Source organism: Phascolarctos cinereus, unplaced genomic scaffold, assembly GCF_003287225.1.
Source record: "Phascolarctos cinereus isolate Bilbo 61053 unplaced genomic scaffold, phaCin_HiC Scaffold_2;HRSCAF=192, whole genome shotgun sequence".
Classification (NCBI taxonomy): domain Eukaryota; kingdom Metazoa; phylum Chordata; class Mammalia; order Diprotodontia; family Phascolarctidae; genus Phascolarctos; species Phascolarctos cinereus.
This window is the reverse complement of record NW_027555625.1, coordinates 338,503,662-338,519,601: the sequence shown is the minus strand read 5'-3', so window position 1 is coordinate 338,519,601 and position 15,940 is coordinate 338,503,662. Positions and strand designations below refer to the sequence as shown.

The window sequence follows — 15,940 nt, the reverse complement described above, 5'->3', positions numbered from 1 at the left end:
TCAGAATATTTGCTACAATGAACTGAAGTTCAGTAGTCCACTTTGAACCTTTCTGGGTCATAATTTCCTCATCATTAAAATGTTGATCTCTCAGGTTTCTTCCAGTTAAAAAAATCTAATGCTATTTTGATAGTTTGATTTCATTGTTAGCTGTTTATAATCAAATACTTAAATGAATTTGTGATTTCGTATATGAATGTTCCTTCCAGTTGTGTGGATTGAAACCAATTTTAACCTGCCCATTTTGTTTGACTTGAGACTTGTGTGACAGGAGTCTACCCAACATGCTTCCTCACTTTCTCTTGACATCTCAAGGATACCAGTGGAGCACACAGACAATCCAGTAGTTTTTGCTTACTTTTGCCATGTGACCAGCTCATATTTTTTTTTACATGTTTCTTTGGTGGCATCCTTTACTCTTGTTTTTCTTTGTATTTATTTATGTTTTGAAATCTGTTTACATGCTTTGTGTACCTTTCCATTGTTCCTTTGTGATACTTACTGTTAGTTCTTTGTATATTGCATGGTCTCATGACTCATCATACAGTAATGCTTACAGAAATTGAAAACTATCTTGTAATGTTCTGAAGACAATCCATCTTCCTGTCCTTTCACTGGTTAATTCTGTGCCTAACTTGTCTAGCCAAGATTTATATATGCTGATGGATATGCTTTGTACATTGTTCATCTAACTGCATTTCATGATGGATTCTCAGTAGATATTCTCCATCCATTTGGTTTTTCCTGTGTGGATGGTTAGGCCAAACTCTTTAGAGTGGTTACGTATTTTGTCTAGCAGGCACTACAGCATTCTGGGATTTGACATAATGAATATCATGTTATCCACAACATTTAAATGAATTGTTTTTGATATAGGAATGGAGATAGTGACTTAGACCTATGATTTCATTGGTATAAGAGACTCCTTTTCCCAGTGCAGGTTTTCACTTTCTCTGCAACTCAAGTCTCAAGAGAGTTTGCCTGAGTATTTAAGGTTAAGTGATTTGTCTAGGTTCACACAGCCAGTGTATGTCAGAGACTTGAACCCTGACCTTCTTGGCTTCCTGCCCTAAGGCCAGCACTTTATCTTGAGGCAGCCAAATGGTGTAGTGGTGTAGTGGATAGACTGCTGCACTTAGAGTCAGGAGGGCCCGAGTTAAAATCCTGTCTCAGGCACTTAGTAACTGTGTGACCTTGGGCAAGTGATTTAGTATCTCTCATCCTCAGTTTTCTCATCTTCGAAAAGGTGATGGTAAAGGCACTCTCCTTACTGGGTTGTTGTGTGGAATAAGGGAGACGACAAATGTAAAGTACTTCGCAAACCTTAAAGCACTATATAAATGTTAACTATCATCATCATTGTAATCTCCTTCTCCTCTCCCTTCCCCCTGCCTTTGTTCTACCCATGTATGCTGATGTTTTTGTGGCACTTGAAAGTGTGTAATGCATTTCACCCGCTTAAGTCATTTGCTATTAATTCTTTGATACAAGTATTACAGGTACTGTTATACCTGTTTTTCAGGGGAGCTTACTGAGGATCAGAGAGGGATCAGAGAGAGGTTTTGACTTATCTATGGGTAGCTATAATTAGAATAAATTACAAAATTTAGAGATTGAGATGGTTTTAAATTTAATTGTATTTTTTATCTTTATCAATGTTTGCATATTTAACGCAAGAGTTATGGGCCCAATTTTAAAAATTGTTGTGAAATGTAAGTCATTTGTAGTAGACTCATAGAATTTAGAATTGGAAGGTACCTTAGAGGTCATCTAGTAGTACAACTGCTCCCTTTTGTAAATGAAGAAACTGACAGGTGATTTGGTGGCATACTAAACTTTTTTAAGCATCAGAAATCTTTTAGGGATTATAACTACATCAGAAGAGAAATTGCCTTTAAAAGTTATAGTTAGTAAATTGATGTTTTAACTAAATACCAAATGCTGGCTGATGGTCAGAATAAGGGATGAGGAGTTAGCAAATTTATGAATTGCCTATTGAGCTTTCTGTTGTCAAGAATAATTGTTTATTCTGCATTGATTTTTATTTGCTGATATTTAGCTATATTTGCTCAGTCTGGTTTATTGATGTGAAATATAAGACTTGTTCTATTCCAACTATGCTTATCTGTTACCATGGAGCCCGAACATCTGTTATCCCTGAACTCCTAATATGGCTGGCCCACCTCTTTTTTTGGTTAGATATCTCCAATATAGGTATCATTTATTAATGTCAGTAATGAAGGCCAGCGTATTCAGTTAGGTCAGTTAGTTGGTTTTGACAGTAGGTGACTTAAAGAAAAAGAATTCTTGGACTTGCTAAATGTTTTTCCTTCACTTCTATATTTTTAACTGTGACATATGCATGTCTTTTGTGTTCTGCATTTATTTAAAAGTAGCTTTACATAGAGCATTATTTTCTTTCTAATAGTCAGCTGAACAGATAGTTATTTTCATTAAGTATCCAGTATCTATCATTATTATTTTGGAAATTTTTTTCATCTGTGTTAGAAATAGTAAGCCTTTTTCTGTCAGTAAAGCCAACTCTTAGATGCTATAAACTTGTTTGCATTTACATACTTCTTTTAGTAGTGTTATACAAATTGATGAGTAGAGGAAGGTCATTATATAACTTTCAGTGTTTTCTTGCTTGTCTGTGTTTACTTCCAGCCTTCTATTCCTTAATCTGCATTTTTAAAAAATGGGTCTTTTTTCTTTTCTTTTTTGGTAACCTTATTGCTAAGCCCCTTTCCCCTGCCCCACCAAAAAAAAAAAAACCCAAAAACCAGCAACCAAACCTTTGTAATAAAAGTATATATTCAGTTGGTATTTTTTTTTGGCTAGGCAGTCGGGGGTAAGTGACTTGCCCAGGGTCACACAGCTAGTGAGTATCATGTATCTGAGGCTGGATTTGAACTCAGGTCTTCCTGACTCCAGGGCCAATGCTCTAACCACTGTACCACCTAGCTGCCCCACAAATGAACATATTCAAGTAAAGCTACTCTCCACATTGGTCATGTCCAACTATCTCTCTCTCTCTCTCTCTCTCTCTCTCTCTCTCTCTCTCTCTCTCTCTCTCTCTCTGTATATATATAGTACATACATACATATATACACACACACACACACACACACACACACACACACACACACATGCACACATATACGTGTGTATATATATGATATACCTTGAGTCCATCACCCTGTGTCAGGAAGTGGGTAATATGTGTCATCATATTTGTCCTTTGGAGTTGGGATTGGTCATTGCATTGGTCAACATTTTTAAGTTCTTCAGAGTTATTTTTCTTTACAAAGTTGATGATAATGTATACATTGTTCTCTGGGTTTTGCTGACTTTACTCTGCATCAGTTCACAAAAGTCTTCCCAGATTTCTTTGAAATGGTCCCTGTCATTATTTTTCATAATGCAAGATATTCCATTATATTTTTCTACCATAATTTGTTCATTCTTCAATTAATGGGCACCTACCCCCCCATTTGCTTATAACAAAAAGAGCTGATGTAGTTTTTTTTGTGCACATAGGTTCTTTTCCTCTTTCCTTGATCTCTTTGGGGTATAGGCCTAGTGGTATCTCTGGATCAAAGTATGCACACTTTAGTGATTTTTAGGGTATAGTTCTAAATAGTTTTCCAGAATGTTAGTATTATTCACAGCTCCACCAAAAGGGCATTAGTGTGTCTATTTTCCTGTAGCCTCTCCAACAACTGTCATTTTTCTTTTTGGTTAGTTTAGTCAATTTAATGGAAATGAATGGGAATGTTAGTAGGTCAGTTCAATTCAGTTAACATTTATTAAGCACCTGTTTTGTGCCAGGCACTGTGCCAAATGCTGGAAATACAAATAAAAGCAACAAACAGTCCCTGACCTCCCACATGCAAATGTGGAAGACAACATGTAAATAACTAGTTACATACAAGAAATATATGGGATAAATGGAAGGTAATCTGAGAAGAGAAGGCACTGATAGCTGGGGTAGACTGGGAAAAGCCTTCTGCATAAGCAGAATCCTAAAGAAAGCCAGGGAAAACTAAGAGGGAGAAGTGAGGGGGCAGAACATTCCAGGCATGGAGGACAGTCCATGCAACGACAGGGAGGCAGGAATTAGTAAAGTGAATCAAGTTGTGTAAAAAGACTGGAAATGTAGAAAAGGGCTAGGTTTTGAAGAGTTTTCAGTGCCTAACAGAGGACTTTACTTTTGGTCCTGGAGGTAATAGGGAGCCATCAGAACTCATTGAGCAGGGTGGTGACATGTTCAGACCTATTATGCTTTAGAAAAATCACCTTGAGGTAGTGACTCCAGTTAGAAGGCTATTGCAGTAGTCTGGGTGGTGAAGATCTTAACTATGTTGATGGCTGTGTGAGTGGAAAAAAATATCTATATCTTTATCTATATATGTATATCTCTATTTCTATCTGTATGTGCATGTGTACATATATACACACACACACACATATACATATATACGTATGTGTGCATGTGTGTGTATGAGAGAGGTTGTGAAGGTTGAAATGACAAGATTGGTAACAGATGAGCTATATGGAGTGCGTTTGAATGCCTTAATTTGTATTTATCTAATTGTTAATAATTTAGAGCATTTTTTAATATGGATATTGCTAGCTTGTACTTCTTCCTTTGAGAATTGGTGGTTTGTAGCCTTTTACTACTTATCTATTGGGAAATGGTTCTTGTTGTCATATATTTGAATTAGTTTCTTACATATTTTGGATATCAGACCCTTATCAGAGAAACTTACTATAAAGATTTTTCCCATTTAACGATTTTCCTTTTAATTTTTAACTATTGGTTTTGTGTAAAACCTTTAAAATTTTGTGTAATCATAGTAGTTCATTTTATTTTCTGTGATCCCTTCTATCTCTTGTTTGGTTATTAACTCTACCTATAGTTTTGACAGTTTTCCTTCCTTACTCTTATAATTTGATTATTACTACCTTTTATAACCAAGCCATATAGACTTACCTACTTATATTGGTGGTGTTACTCATACTGAAGAGTAGAAGAAAGTCTTTGAATAGTGTTTTTGTGACCTTGTTATGTGATGTTTAAGAATTGACTGGAATAATGAGTTAAGATTTTGCATTATGAAAGGCATATTTTACCCATTTACAGTTATAGATACTGTTCCCTAATATGAAATTAAAGAAATTTCATTACTGCATACTACTGCCTATGCGCAGTACAAAGAGCACTGGACAGTGTACCAGGAAGTCTATGTTTAAATCCTGTGTCTAGCACTTGATAGCTCTGGGACTTTTGGCGAGTCACTTAATCTCTCTGAGCCTCAGTTTCTTTATTTTTAAAATTGGGAAACTAGTTTTTGTGCTACCTACTTCACTGTGTTGTTTTGAGGAAAGAACTTTGTAAAGCTCAAAACAATATATAAATTAGAGCTGCAATTATTTTTGTTAAGATGCTTAGTGAAAATTATCTCCAGAGATATATGGTGTGTTTCCAGAACTGAAGCTTAGAAAGGTTTTTTTTTTTTATTATTACCTGTGTTTTGATAAACTCTTCAAAAGGCTACCTAGTGCATTATATGATACTTGTTTGCACTTAGCACAGCGCCTGGCATGTAGAAGGTGCTTAAGAAATGTTTATTGACTGACTGACTTGTTTATTTGTTTGGTGACTATATTCTTTAAAAATACCTATTTTAGAAATAGATAAAGAGACTCTGGATCTCAGTTTGCTCATCTTTAAAATGAGAGCTTTAGGCTAGATAATATCTCAGGTCCCTTTTGACTTTAATAATGTATAAGTTTGTGAATAAAAATTTAATCTTATCTCTTATTTTTGATATAAAGCCTGAATTTTATGATTTCATTCAATTACGGCATATGTTGTTTCAGTAAATGTGCCTCTTACAATGCTTTTTTGGTCTTTTCATTCAGAGGGTACATGGTAATGGGAGACTCTTTCAATACTTCCTTATTCAAGCAGACCTTTCAGAGAGTCTTTACCAAAGATATGCAAGGACAATTTAAAATGGGCTTTGGAGGTACATTAGAAATAAAGGTAAGAATGAAAACTAAAGAGATACATACAATATGTTTCCAAGAAAGGAATCTGATTAGTACAGTTATCCCTTCCACATCATGACTTTCTACGTAGTGGTTTTGCTATATCGTGAGTCAACATAAGAAGTTAAATAGGAATTTTTGGGGAGTTTTGCAGAAGCCTCGGACAGGCAAGGCCAGGAGACAACTCAGAAAAAGTTTAGAAACTCAGAAATGCATAATGTGTGTGTGTGTGTGTGTGTGTGTGTGTGTGTGTGTGTGTGTGTGTGTGTGTATGTATGTCATTGTATAATATCAACATATTTTTATCTTTTAATACCTTAATAACTCAGACTTCTCTGGTATGAAGGGAAGGCCAAAAAATTTCATGTGGATTTTCCAGATCTTAGTGGCCCTGCACACCTAACCTCCACGATGTGGAAGGGAAAACTGTACTGTTTTAAATATTAAAAAGTCTTAAGTATTAAAAAAGTTAAAGTATATAATTTGAAAAAAATTCCAAATGTTGAATAGCCCTAAAGAGTTTTTAGAAGTTGTAAAAAAAAATCTATTATTGTTAAAAACAGAACTAAGTGTTAAGGAAGTTTTTCTTTGCATTGACCCAAAATCTGCTTCTCTGTAACTCTCATCCGTTGTTATAGATCTGCCTTCTGAGGCTGTGATGATCAAGTCTGATTTCTTTTTCACACGATCGTCCTTCGAATACATGTGATAGATAGCCCTCAGTAGGGAATGATCTCAAGGCCCTTCATCATCTTGGTTGGATACTCCTTCTAATTTATTAATGTCTTTCCTAAATTGTGGTGCCCTGAACTAAATACAAGACTCAAAATGTGATATTTCTGTAGTTTTATACTGTGTCTGTCTCTATGGTAGCCTAAGATCATGCTAGGCGCTACAGATACAAAGATGTAAATGACACAGCTCCTGCCGTCAGGCAGTCTAAAATCTAGTGATAATAGGGCATATGTGCAAAAATCTGTGATACAAGTTAGAACTTGATAAGTAGAGAAGAGAAACAAAGTAATGAGATGAGAAACTTCAAGAGTGAAGAGTCGTTTTTGGTTGGGAGAGGTCAAAGAAGGCTTCATTAGGGGCAGCTAGGTGGCACAGTGAATAGAGCACCAGCCCTGGAGTCAGGAGGACCTAAGTTCAAATGTGACCTCAGATGCTTGTGACCCTGGGCAAGTCACTTAACCCCAATTGCCTTGCCCTTCCCCCCCCCCCCCAAAAAAAGGCTTCACTGAAGAGGCAGTTCCTGAGTGTGGTCTTAAAAGGAAGGAAGTATTTCAAGAGGTGGGACTCTGGGGTCCTTGTGTTCAATAATGGGAGAATGATGTACACAAATATATGAAAATGAGGAAAAAAACAGGATAAAGACAGGACAGTGAATAATTTGGTTTTGCTAGGATGGAGATGATTTGAAGGCAAAATAGTTTGAAATAATATGGGACAGAAATGTTAAAGCCAGGTGGATGACTATAGGTAGCAGGTTAAGGAGTTTGTGTTTTATTTGGTATGGAATGAGGAGCTGCCTCTGATGGTTGTTGATGAGGAGAGGAAAGTAATTCGATCTATATGTAAGAATTTAACCTATATTCAGTGCAGCAGGTTCTGTGCTAGGTGCTTGGGATTCATAGATAAAACCAAAATAGTCCTTGTCCTTAAAGGGCTTATATTTTATTGGAGGAAACAACGTGCACATAGATAATTAAATATAATATATATGTGATATATTTTCTAGGGGGATGGCCCTAACAGCTATTTCTAGGAGAAGTTTCTTAGAGGAGATGGTCTTTAAGGTGAGCTTTGAAGGAAGCTACGGATTATTTGAGGTGGAGGGAAGGGAAGTAATGTATTCCAAATATGAGTTATGGCCTATGCAAAGTCATAGACCCTAGGGGTAGAATGCAAAGGGAACTGCAAGCAGTCCATTTTGGCCAGAATGTGGAGTTTGTGAAACAGTGTACTATATAGTAAGATTGGAAATGCAAACTAGAAGCCAAAATTTGAAGGACTTTAAAAGTCCCATAGAAGAATTTGTATTTGATTCTAGAGGCCAGAGTATGCCACTGGAATTTCTCATGTGGAAGGGTGATATGGTCAGATATGTGCTTTAGAAATATAAATTTGGCAGCTAGCCATGTGCGAGAAGGATTGGAGAAAGTAATCCAGTTAGGAGGCTATTGCAGTAGTCAAGGTGAGAGGTGATCAGAGCCTGAACTAGAGTAGAGAAGGCCCACCTTCTTCCCTGAGCTACACTGGACATGTCCATCTGAAAAAACTGCTAACATGAATTGAGTGTATCCTAAGCCAAAAATAACAGCATTATACCCAAACTTGGGGACAAATGAGAGATATATTGTGGTTGCAAAGCTAATAAGGCATGACAACAGATTGGATGTGAGGGGTAGGGGAAAGCATAGAATCAATCAGGGATGATGCTGAGGTTTCTAAATTGGGTGATTGGAAAGGTGGTAGTACCTTTAACAAAAATTGAGAAGTTAGGAAGAAGGGTGGAACTTTTAGGGAAATATAATAGATTATTTTAGACTTGCTAAATTTGAGGTGCTTATGGGACATCCAGTTGGAGTTGTTCAAGTATGCAGTTGATGGTGAGACTGGAATTCATGAGAGAGACTAAAGTTGTATATGGAAATAACTTACAGAGGGGTGACAATTGAGTCCGTGAGAGCTGATGACAGCATAGAGAGGAAAGATAAGTGGACCCTGGACAGAACTCTACACTTTAAGTTAGAGGGGTTCACCTGTGCATAGGGACAATGATGATGATTCTGGAAAGGAGACTGGGAAGGACCAGTTTGAGAGGTAGGAAGAGAGTTGGGAGAGGAAGCTTTGTGAAGGCTGAATGGAAAGAGAGAGGCTGTAGGGAGGGAATCTCTTTAGGAGGCTGTTACCAAAGTCTTAATAGGAGATAATGAGAGCTTGACCTAGGGCAATGGCTGTGATGGTAGAGGGGAGTGGCCAGATGTAAGAGATATTTTAGAGATAGAATTGATAGGATTCATTAGTTAACTGATGTGGGGTGATAAAAGGTGAAGGAAAGAACACTCAGAAGTACTTCTTAGGTTTCAGGCCTATTTCCTTATGGGAACAGTGGTACCACCAATAGAAAGAGGAAAGTTAGGAAGAGGGGCAAGTTTGAGGTAGGATGCTTTTTATATTTGGTTTGGGACATATGTGAATCATGTCAGCAGTGCATTCCAGTGGTGATGTCCAATAGGCAGTTATAAATACAGGACAGGAGAAGTTAGGCCAAAGATAAAGATTTAGGCATCCTTTGCATAGAGGTGACAGCTGATAACTTTCTTGAATATGAGCATGTTACTTTCTTAGCAGAGTAAAATAAAGAAATTAAATATTGTTTAATGTTAACCACACCTCAGCATGTCATTTGCTTTTTTTGCAGACCTCGAGGGAAATAAAGATTTCAGGAGCAATTGGACCCTGTGTGTCTCTCAATTCTAAAGGACCCTGTGTGTCAGAAAATGTAAGTTAGCTTTGAAATAGAAAGCACAACTAAATCTTGAGCCCTAACTAATGTAGTGAAGATTAGAGGTTTTCTCTTTGGGCCTTGTGAAGTGACTATTGCACATTTGGTACCAAGTGCAGTGAAACATACTTATATAACATATAGTGTACCTTCTTCTGTCCACCTGCATTAGGTGGTATAAAAAGTAAGAATTTTCTTATTTGTTATAGTGGAAAGAGGGCTGAATTTGAAGTAAGGGGACCTGGGTTTAAATCTAGCTCTGTCTCTTTGTCCTTTGAACAAGTCACTTAATCTTTCTGGGACTTAATTTCCTTCTCTGTAAAATAAGCAGGCTGGACTAGATCACTTCTTGAGTCCCGTACCCCTTTCCATCTATTATCTTATGACCCTTGTGAATATGTTTACTGTTGTTTTCTCCTCTTCCTCTATAAGAATGAGTGTTCAGCCATCACACTCTCTGAAAGTCACCTCAGCATACCTGAAGAATAGGATTGTCAACTTGGTATCCCACTTTTAAAAGGTTGTTGACCTTTAATTGAAATAATTTAAATTCACAGATTGTATAAATTTTTAAAATAAGTTTTGATTTCTTATTCAGCTGTTTTCAGAACTATGTCAATTTAGCCAAGTTTGATAAATTTGAATTTTATGTTTTTTTTTTCATTTTCCTTTCCCATTTTCTAGTAGAGGTACTAATAAACAATAAAATGGCTCAAACCAGGCAGAAGAGAAGAAACAACTTCAGAATATCAGTTTCTGAATAATCAGAATTAGGCATTAAGTTTTACCTTCAATTTAACAAAACTTTTTTGAGCCCCTGCCTTGTGCAAGACATTGGGGATACAAAGATCATCCATGCCTTCAAGGAACTTACATTGTACTGGGGGATATAGCATTTACACAGAATTTAATTTGGGAAGAGAGAAAACATTAACAATTTGGGGGATTAGGGAAGACCTGTAATTGAGTGATCTCCAAGTTAGTCCAAGTCAAACTTTATGTTAAGAATGTGAAATTATTAGTTCCCTTTTTGAGCAGAGTGCCAACAATTTCCTCTTGAAAGTCAGACTCACCATATTCCAGTTTGTCCAGATGTCCAGATATTCCTTAAGTACTAGACTATTTAGGGTTAAACGTTTTGTTTTTTTATAAAAGAATAGTTATAATTGCTCTTTGAAATGTTGCTTGTTAAGAACACATTGAAACACATGTTATGCCAGTAGTTCCTGTATAGGTTGCCTTAGTTATTACTTACCTATAAAATATGCATTACGGTATCTGAATGCGTTGTATTTAGTTTCTGCAATATGGAGTTGGCAGTGTTTTTGCTCATGTTTTTGAAATAAAGTATTTTGAAGATTATGTGTGAATTTATCTTATAAACTTCTTATATATAATTTTGAAACATTTTTCAGGTTTACTATATGAGAATTATTTTACTTGTACTTGCAACTGAGTGCAATCTACTCCTATAATCTACTGAATTCTAAGCATTTCATGTTTGTCATAATTTTCTAAAAGGAATTATATATTATGTTTTTTCCTTTGGATTTTTGTACTTACGGTATTACTTAGTATGTACTTTATTGCTGTGTAATATTTGTTTATTCTTGTTTTTAAACTTATTATGGTGTACTTTTAGGAAATAGGAACAGGTGGCACCTGCCAATGGAAAATATGTGGACTCAATCCTAATACAACTTTAGCTCTATATTTTGAAGTTGTCAACCAGGTATGATTTTCTGTATTTTAATAATGAAGAATTAAAAAAAAAACCCAAAACATTGATAAGGTTCTAAACACTTGATATTTTCTTCCCTATGGTATATAATGGAAACGACAAGTCATCTTTCTTTTATGAGCCTTAGTTTCCTCTGTTAGTCTCATAATTTAATTATTAATTATATCGTTAATATATAACAATATAATATAATAAAGTATAAATCAATTATTTTAATTTATATAGGTCATTAATCTTTACAAAGGACTTAGTTTACATACCAAAAATAGCTCTTCAAGGGAATTAGACTAGTAATTTTTGAAGAGCCTTCTCATTCTAAATGGCAGCTTTATGGTTTTGTGACTCTTGGACCTTTCTAAATTCCTTTTAAAGCAATTTTTCGATACAGTGTATCTGGGAACTGTCACAGTAGTTACTTCCTCCACTGGAGCATATTGCAACCCATTCTTGCCTAGGTAATTCTTGTCCATTGCTCCCCCTAAATCTTCGGTAAAGGATCTAGCTAACGTACTGGAGGCCTTTTTATAGGACTTGTAACATTTTGTGAGTACCACCAGTGTAGTACTTCTTGCTCACAAACTATCATTGGTAATATATTACATCCTATTTATGCTCATCATTCATGTCTCTATTGCCCTCTGGGTTTCCTAAAATTATTACTCTTTGGAGATTATAGTGCTCTGTGATTTGTGGTCTTATAACATCACTAGCAATGTTAAAAAAGAGCTTTTGTGTCAGGAAGCAGATTAAGATTGTTCAAAGTGCTGCACAACTTCTCAAATGCAGTTCACCCTAGTTTCTTCCTCCTATGAATTAGTATACTTATATTTATCTCTAAGTTTAGTTTTCCTTAGAAACTTAAATGTCAGCATATACGTGAGTAATATGGCTACTTAGGATATTAATAATGATGATAATGACCATCAACACAATGTAACCAAATACTATTCACATACTTTTCAGAGTACTTAAGCATGAATTATTGTATGTGATCTTCCTGCAACTATCTTGTGATGTTGGCAGGGTGGCTGTGATTGTCTTCACTTTATAGATAGGAAATTAACACTGAGTGAAATAAAATTATTTTGTCCTTGGTCATGCAGTAAGGAGTAGGGCCAGCCCTAGGATTTAGATCTTTTGAATGTTAAGTCAGTGCTGTTTCCATGATATTCCCTTTCTCTTCGAAGAAACCTTTTGAAAGGCATGTCTTTTCTTCTTTGAAGACTTATTTAGTGCTGATGTCCTTGAACTTATGATAATATGGCGTTCAAACTACCGTATGGTCTCCAGATCAAGTGGCTGAATTATGCAAGACCATTTTGGGAGATGACTGTAGTTTTCATTTAAAATGATCTATGTACCATCTTTAGAATTTAGTGGGCATTTTTTTTGTCTTAAACATTTTGTTTTAGAATTTTTAGCCTCTTTTTGAGTGGACTATTTGTTTTGTGTTTATTTTTCCTATTTTGAATTAATAGACTCAAGTAAGATGAATGTTTCCATTTTCACTTTTATTTAAAATGCTTATATTATCTTTTATTTTATAGTTTGATTTTATTATTTGTAATCAGTCTCTACTGATATCCTCCTCTTATGCCTCATAGTGGCATGGAGGAGTCCGAATGGCTATTCCAGTAAACTCTGAAAGGTTGTAACTGAAAAGGCTTTGAATAAGTCTTGTTTATATACACAGTAATCAAAACTTTTCTTCTATAGTTTCTGTAATACCTCTCTTCTCCAGGGTTGTTGTGCAGTTGAGATATGGTAATGTGTGTAAAGTGTTTTGAAAAACCTTAAAGTGATATGTGAATATCTGCTAGCACTATTTATGTAAAATAAGTAGCTTTTTTTTTTAGTTCATTATATTTATGGTAGATGACTTGTAAAGAATGATACTCTTCTATCCTAATACTACTTGACTTGACAGGCCATTTAGTTTTATGAACTTATTTACAAGATTGTTAATTATTATTGTAGAAAATTTCTACTTTTAGTTGCTATTAATTGAATGTATACTTACTCAGTAATTCCTACCCTTTAAGAACTTAAATGTTAATATTACATGTCATATGTTTTATATATTGATACTGCTTTGTTGCTTAAATATATAAAATTAATAAAGCAGTATCAGTATGCACATGTAACATATACACACGCACAAATATATATATATATATATATACACATACACACACTGATGTACATGTATACTGATATTGCTTTGTTGATTAAATATATGTAATCAACAAAGCAGTATATGTATCTGTATAATTTTTTATCTATATATACATGGTCGTACTTTTTATCTCTTTGGTAGTTTTCATATAGGACATATTTATTTACAAAGCTACTTTCTACTTGTTTATTAGCTGAGCATTGGCAAAGTCTTCATGATTGAACCTCTCTCCCAGTTCATTTTTCTGCATTAGAGCTTTATTTCTTCCTGAACACCAATCTATCCTGACTGTATTTGCCTTCCCACTCTTCTCTCTTTTTCTTATCTTTTTTTTTCTCTTTTTTCTACCCTTCTTTTTTTTTAGTCTCCCCTTACCAGATTTATATTGTACATTCTATTGAATTTGCTTTGACAGCTTTCTCTTGCCCTTTATCATTTCTTCTTCTCTTTTCCTCACCTTCCCAACTCTATTTTGTTGGCCCTACAATATGACTTAATACATGTTTAATTTAGAATGAATTTTGGCGACAGTGGGATTTTATGTTTGACAATTGATTATTCAACTTTTGCTCAATTTTTACTCTTTTTAAATTTAGCATAATGCTCCAATTCCTCAAGGTGGACGTGGTGCTATCCAATTTGTGACTCAATACCAGCATTCAAGTGGGCAGAGACGTATCAGAGTAACCACAGTGGCTAGGAAGTAAGTTGGGGTTTGTTTGGTTTTTTTGGGAAATTTAACTTAGTAGCCTAAATTAATATGTTGATCATGCAAGTCTCCAAACTGACTTATCATGCTTTGGTGACCAAGCCTGGAATAAACAGTCTTTTTGACAAACAGCATTGTTTTCACTATTAAGCCAGCTGACATGATAAGATTGCCTTTTAGAAAGAAGTCCAGTGAGCACTTTATCAATTTAAATTGAAATGCAGATACTTTTTTCTTCCTTTCTTGGAGAAGAAAATGTTAATTGGAATTGAAATTGTAATATAGTACAGCTGCTTTTTATGTTTGTAATTTTTTAACTGGTAAAGATGTGGTCTCTGTCTTGAGAAACCTTTAATTCATAGGTAACAAGCCTAAAAAAATTAGAGGAAAAGTTACCGCGTAGAATTTAGTAAGTGCATTCTGGCTATATCCCATAAATTTCAATATAGAAAGAATCCCAAACTTCGAATTAAGGGCCTGAATTTGAATCCTGGTTCTCCTACTTCATGTATGACTTTAGAAGCAGCATAATGTCTTTGGATTTGGCTTCTGGGTTGTCAGCTGTTTCTGTGAGACAGCTAGGTGGCACAGTGATTAGAGACTTGGACCTGGAATCAGAAAGTCCTGAGTTCAAATCTGGCCTCAGGCACACCCTAGGCAGGTCATTTAACTGCTTACTGCTTCAGTTTCCTCATCTGTAAAATGGGGATAAGAGTAGCACCCATCTGCTAGGGTTGTCATAAAAGTAAAATGAGATAATTTTTGTAAGCGTTTTGGAACCTGTAAAGCTGTTTTGTAAATGCTAGCAATAGTAATGATGGTAGTTATCATAACCTGGGAAGAGTTGGACTACTTGACCTCTCTAAGCCTCACTTTCCTTCTCCATGGAATAAGAAAGTTGGAGTAACTAGCATTTCTAGTTTGCTTCATAGATATGGTGTATGTCAGAGGCAAGACTTGAACTTGGCTAACTTAGTCCTCTTCTATGCCATCACACTGTTCTTCATGATTTTAAATAAATTTTGAATTACTTATATGACATGATCTTTAACCCAAGCATTCATTATTCAGCATAGCATTTTTTATCTCCATGTAAGCCTACATTTTTTACTGTATTTTCTTTCTTGATGACTTTTGGCTGTATTATGGTCTGTAACTGTGTTTAACATTTTTGCCATGTTGCATTGGTGGAACTTCTTTGTTTCCTAGGACAAAGTCACTTTTTTTGTGCATGCTTCATTTGAATTTGAAAAAATATATATATATACCCTACTTTTTCTGTGAATCTAGGTTTTTTAAAGCATTCTTCTGTTTGATAATTTGATAATTCTATTAATAAAATATTTAGCATATCCAGTTAATGGTGTTTTGAAAACAATCAGTAAACAGGTATTATGCACTTACTATGCCAGAAGCTAGAAATAGAAATACGATGAATGAAACAATCCCTGCTCATAAAGAATTTACACACCAATGGAGGAAACAAGAGTGTATGTAAGCATATATAAAATATAAAGAGATTAAATATAAATAAATATGAAGTGATTAAAAAATACCTGATAGATTGTGTTCAGTAGCCATTCTTTCCTCCTTCCTCTGTGTGACATTCTATTGTCCTCCAGTCTCCTCACACTTTCATCTCTTCTGGGTCTTTTTCTTCTTGGTTTTCAAAATTTTCCTTGGTCCTCTGACTCCGAATTGGATATAGTCTCAGAGGGAAGGCACCAAGATTAAAGAGGCTTCTT

The 15,940-nt window shown here is 35.2% G+C and overlaps 1 protein-coding gene across 1 annotated transcript in view; it reads left to right on the top strand.

Annotated features, from left to right (window-relative positions):
* The window catches only part of SEC23A (SEC23 homolog A, COPII component), a 63,386-nt gene that overhangs the window by 28,346 nt on the left and 19,100 nt on the right, over nt 1-15,940 (top strand). Inside the window, exons 10-13 of the mRNA XM_020991341.2 lie at nt 5,930-6,053; nt 9,486-9,566; nt 11,212-11,301; nt 14,083-14,189. Coding sequence (XP_020847000.1) covers nt 5,930-6,053; nt 9,486-9,566; nt 11,212-11,301; nt 14,083-14,189 — 402 coding nt within the window. The remainder of the gene's footprint in view (nt 1-5,929; nt 6,054-9,485; nt 9,567-11,211; nt 11,302-14,082; nt 14,190-15,940) is intronic.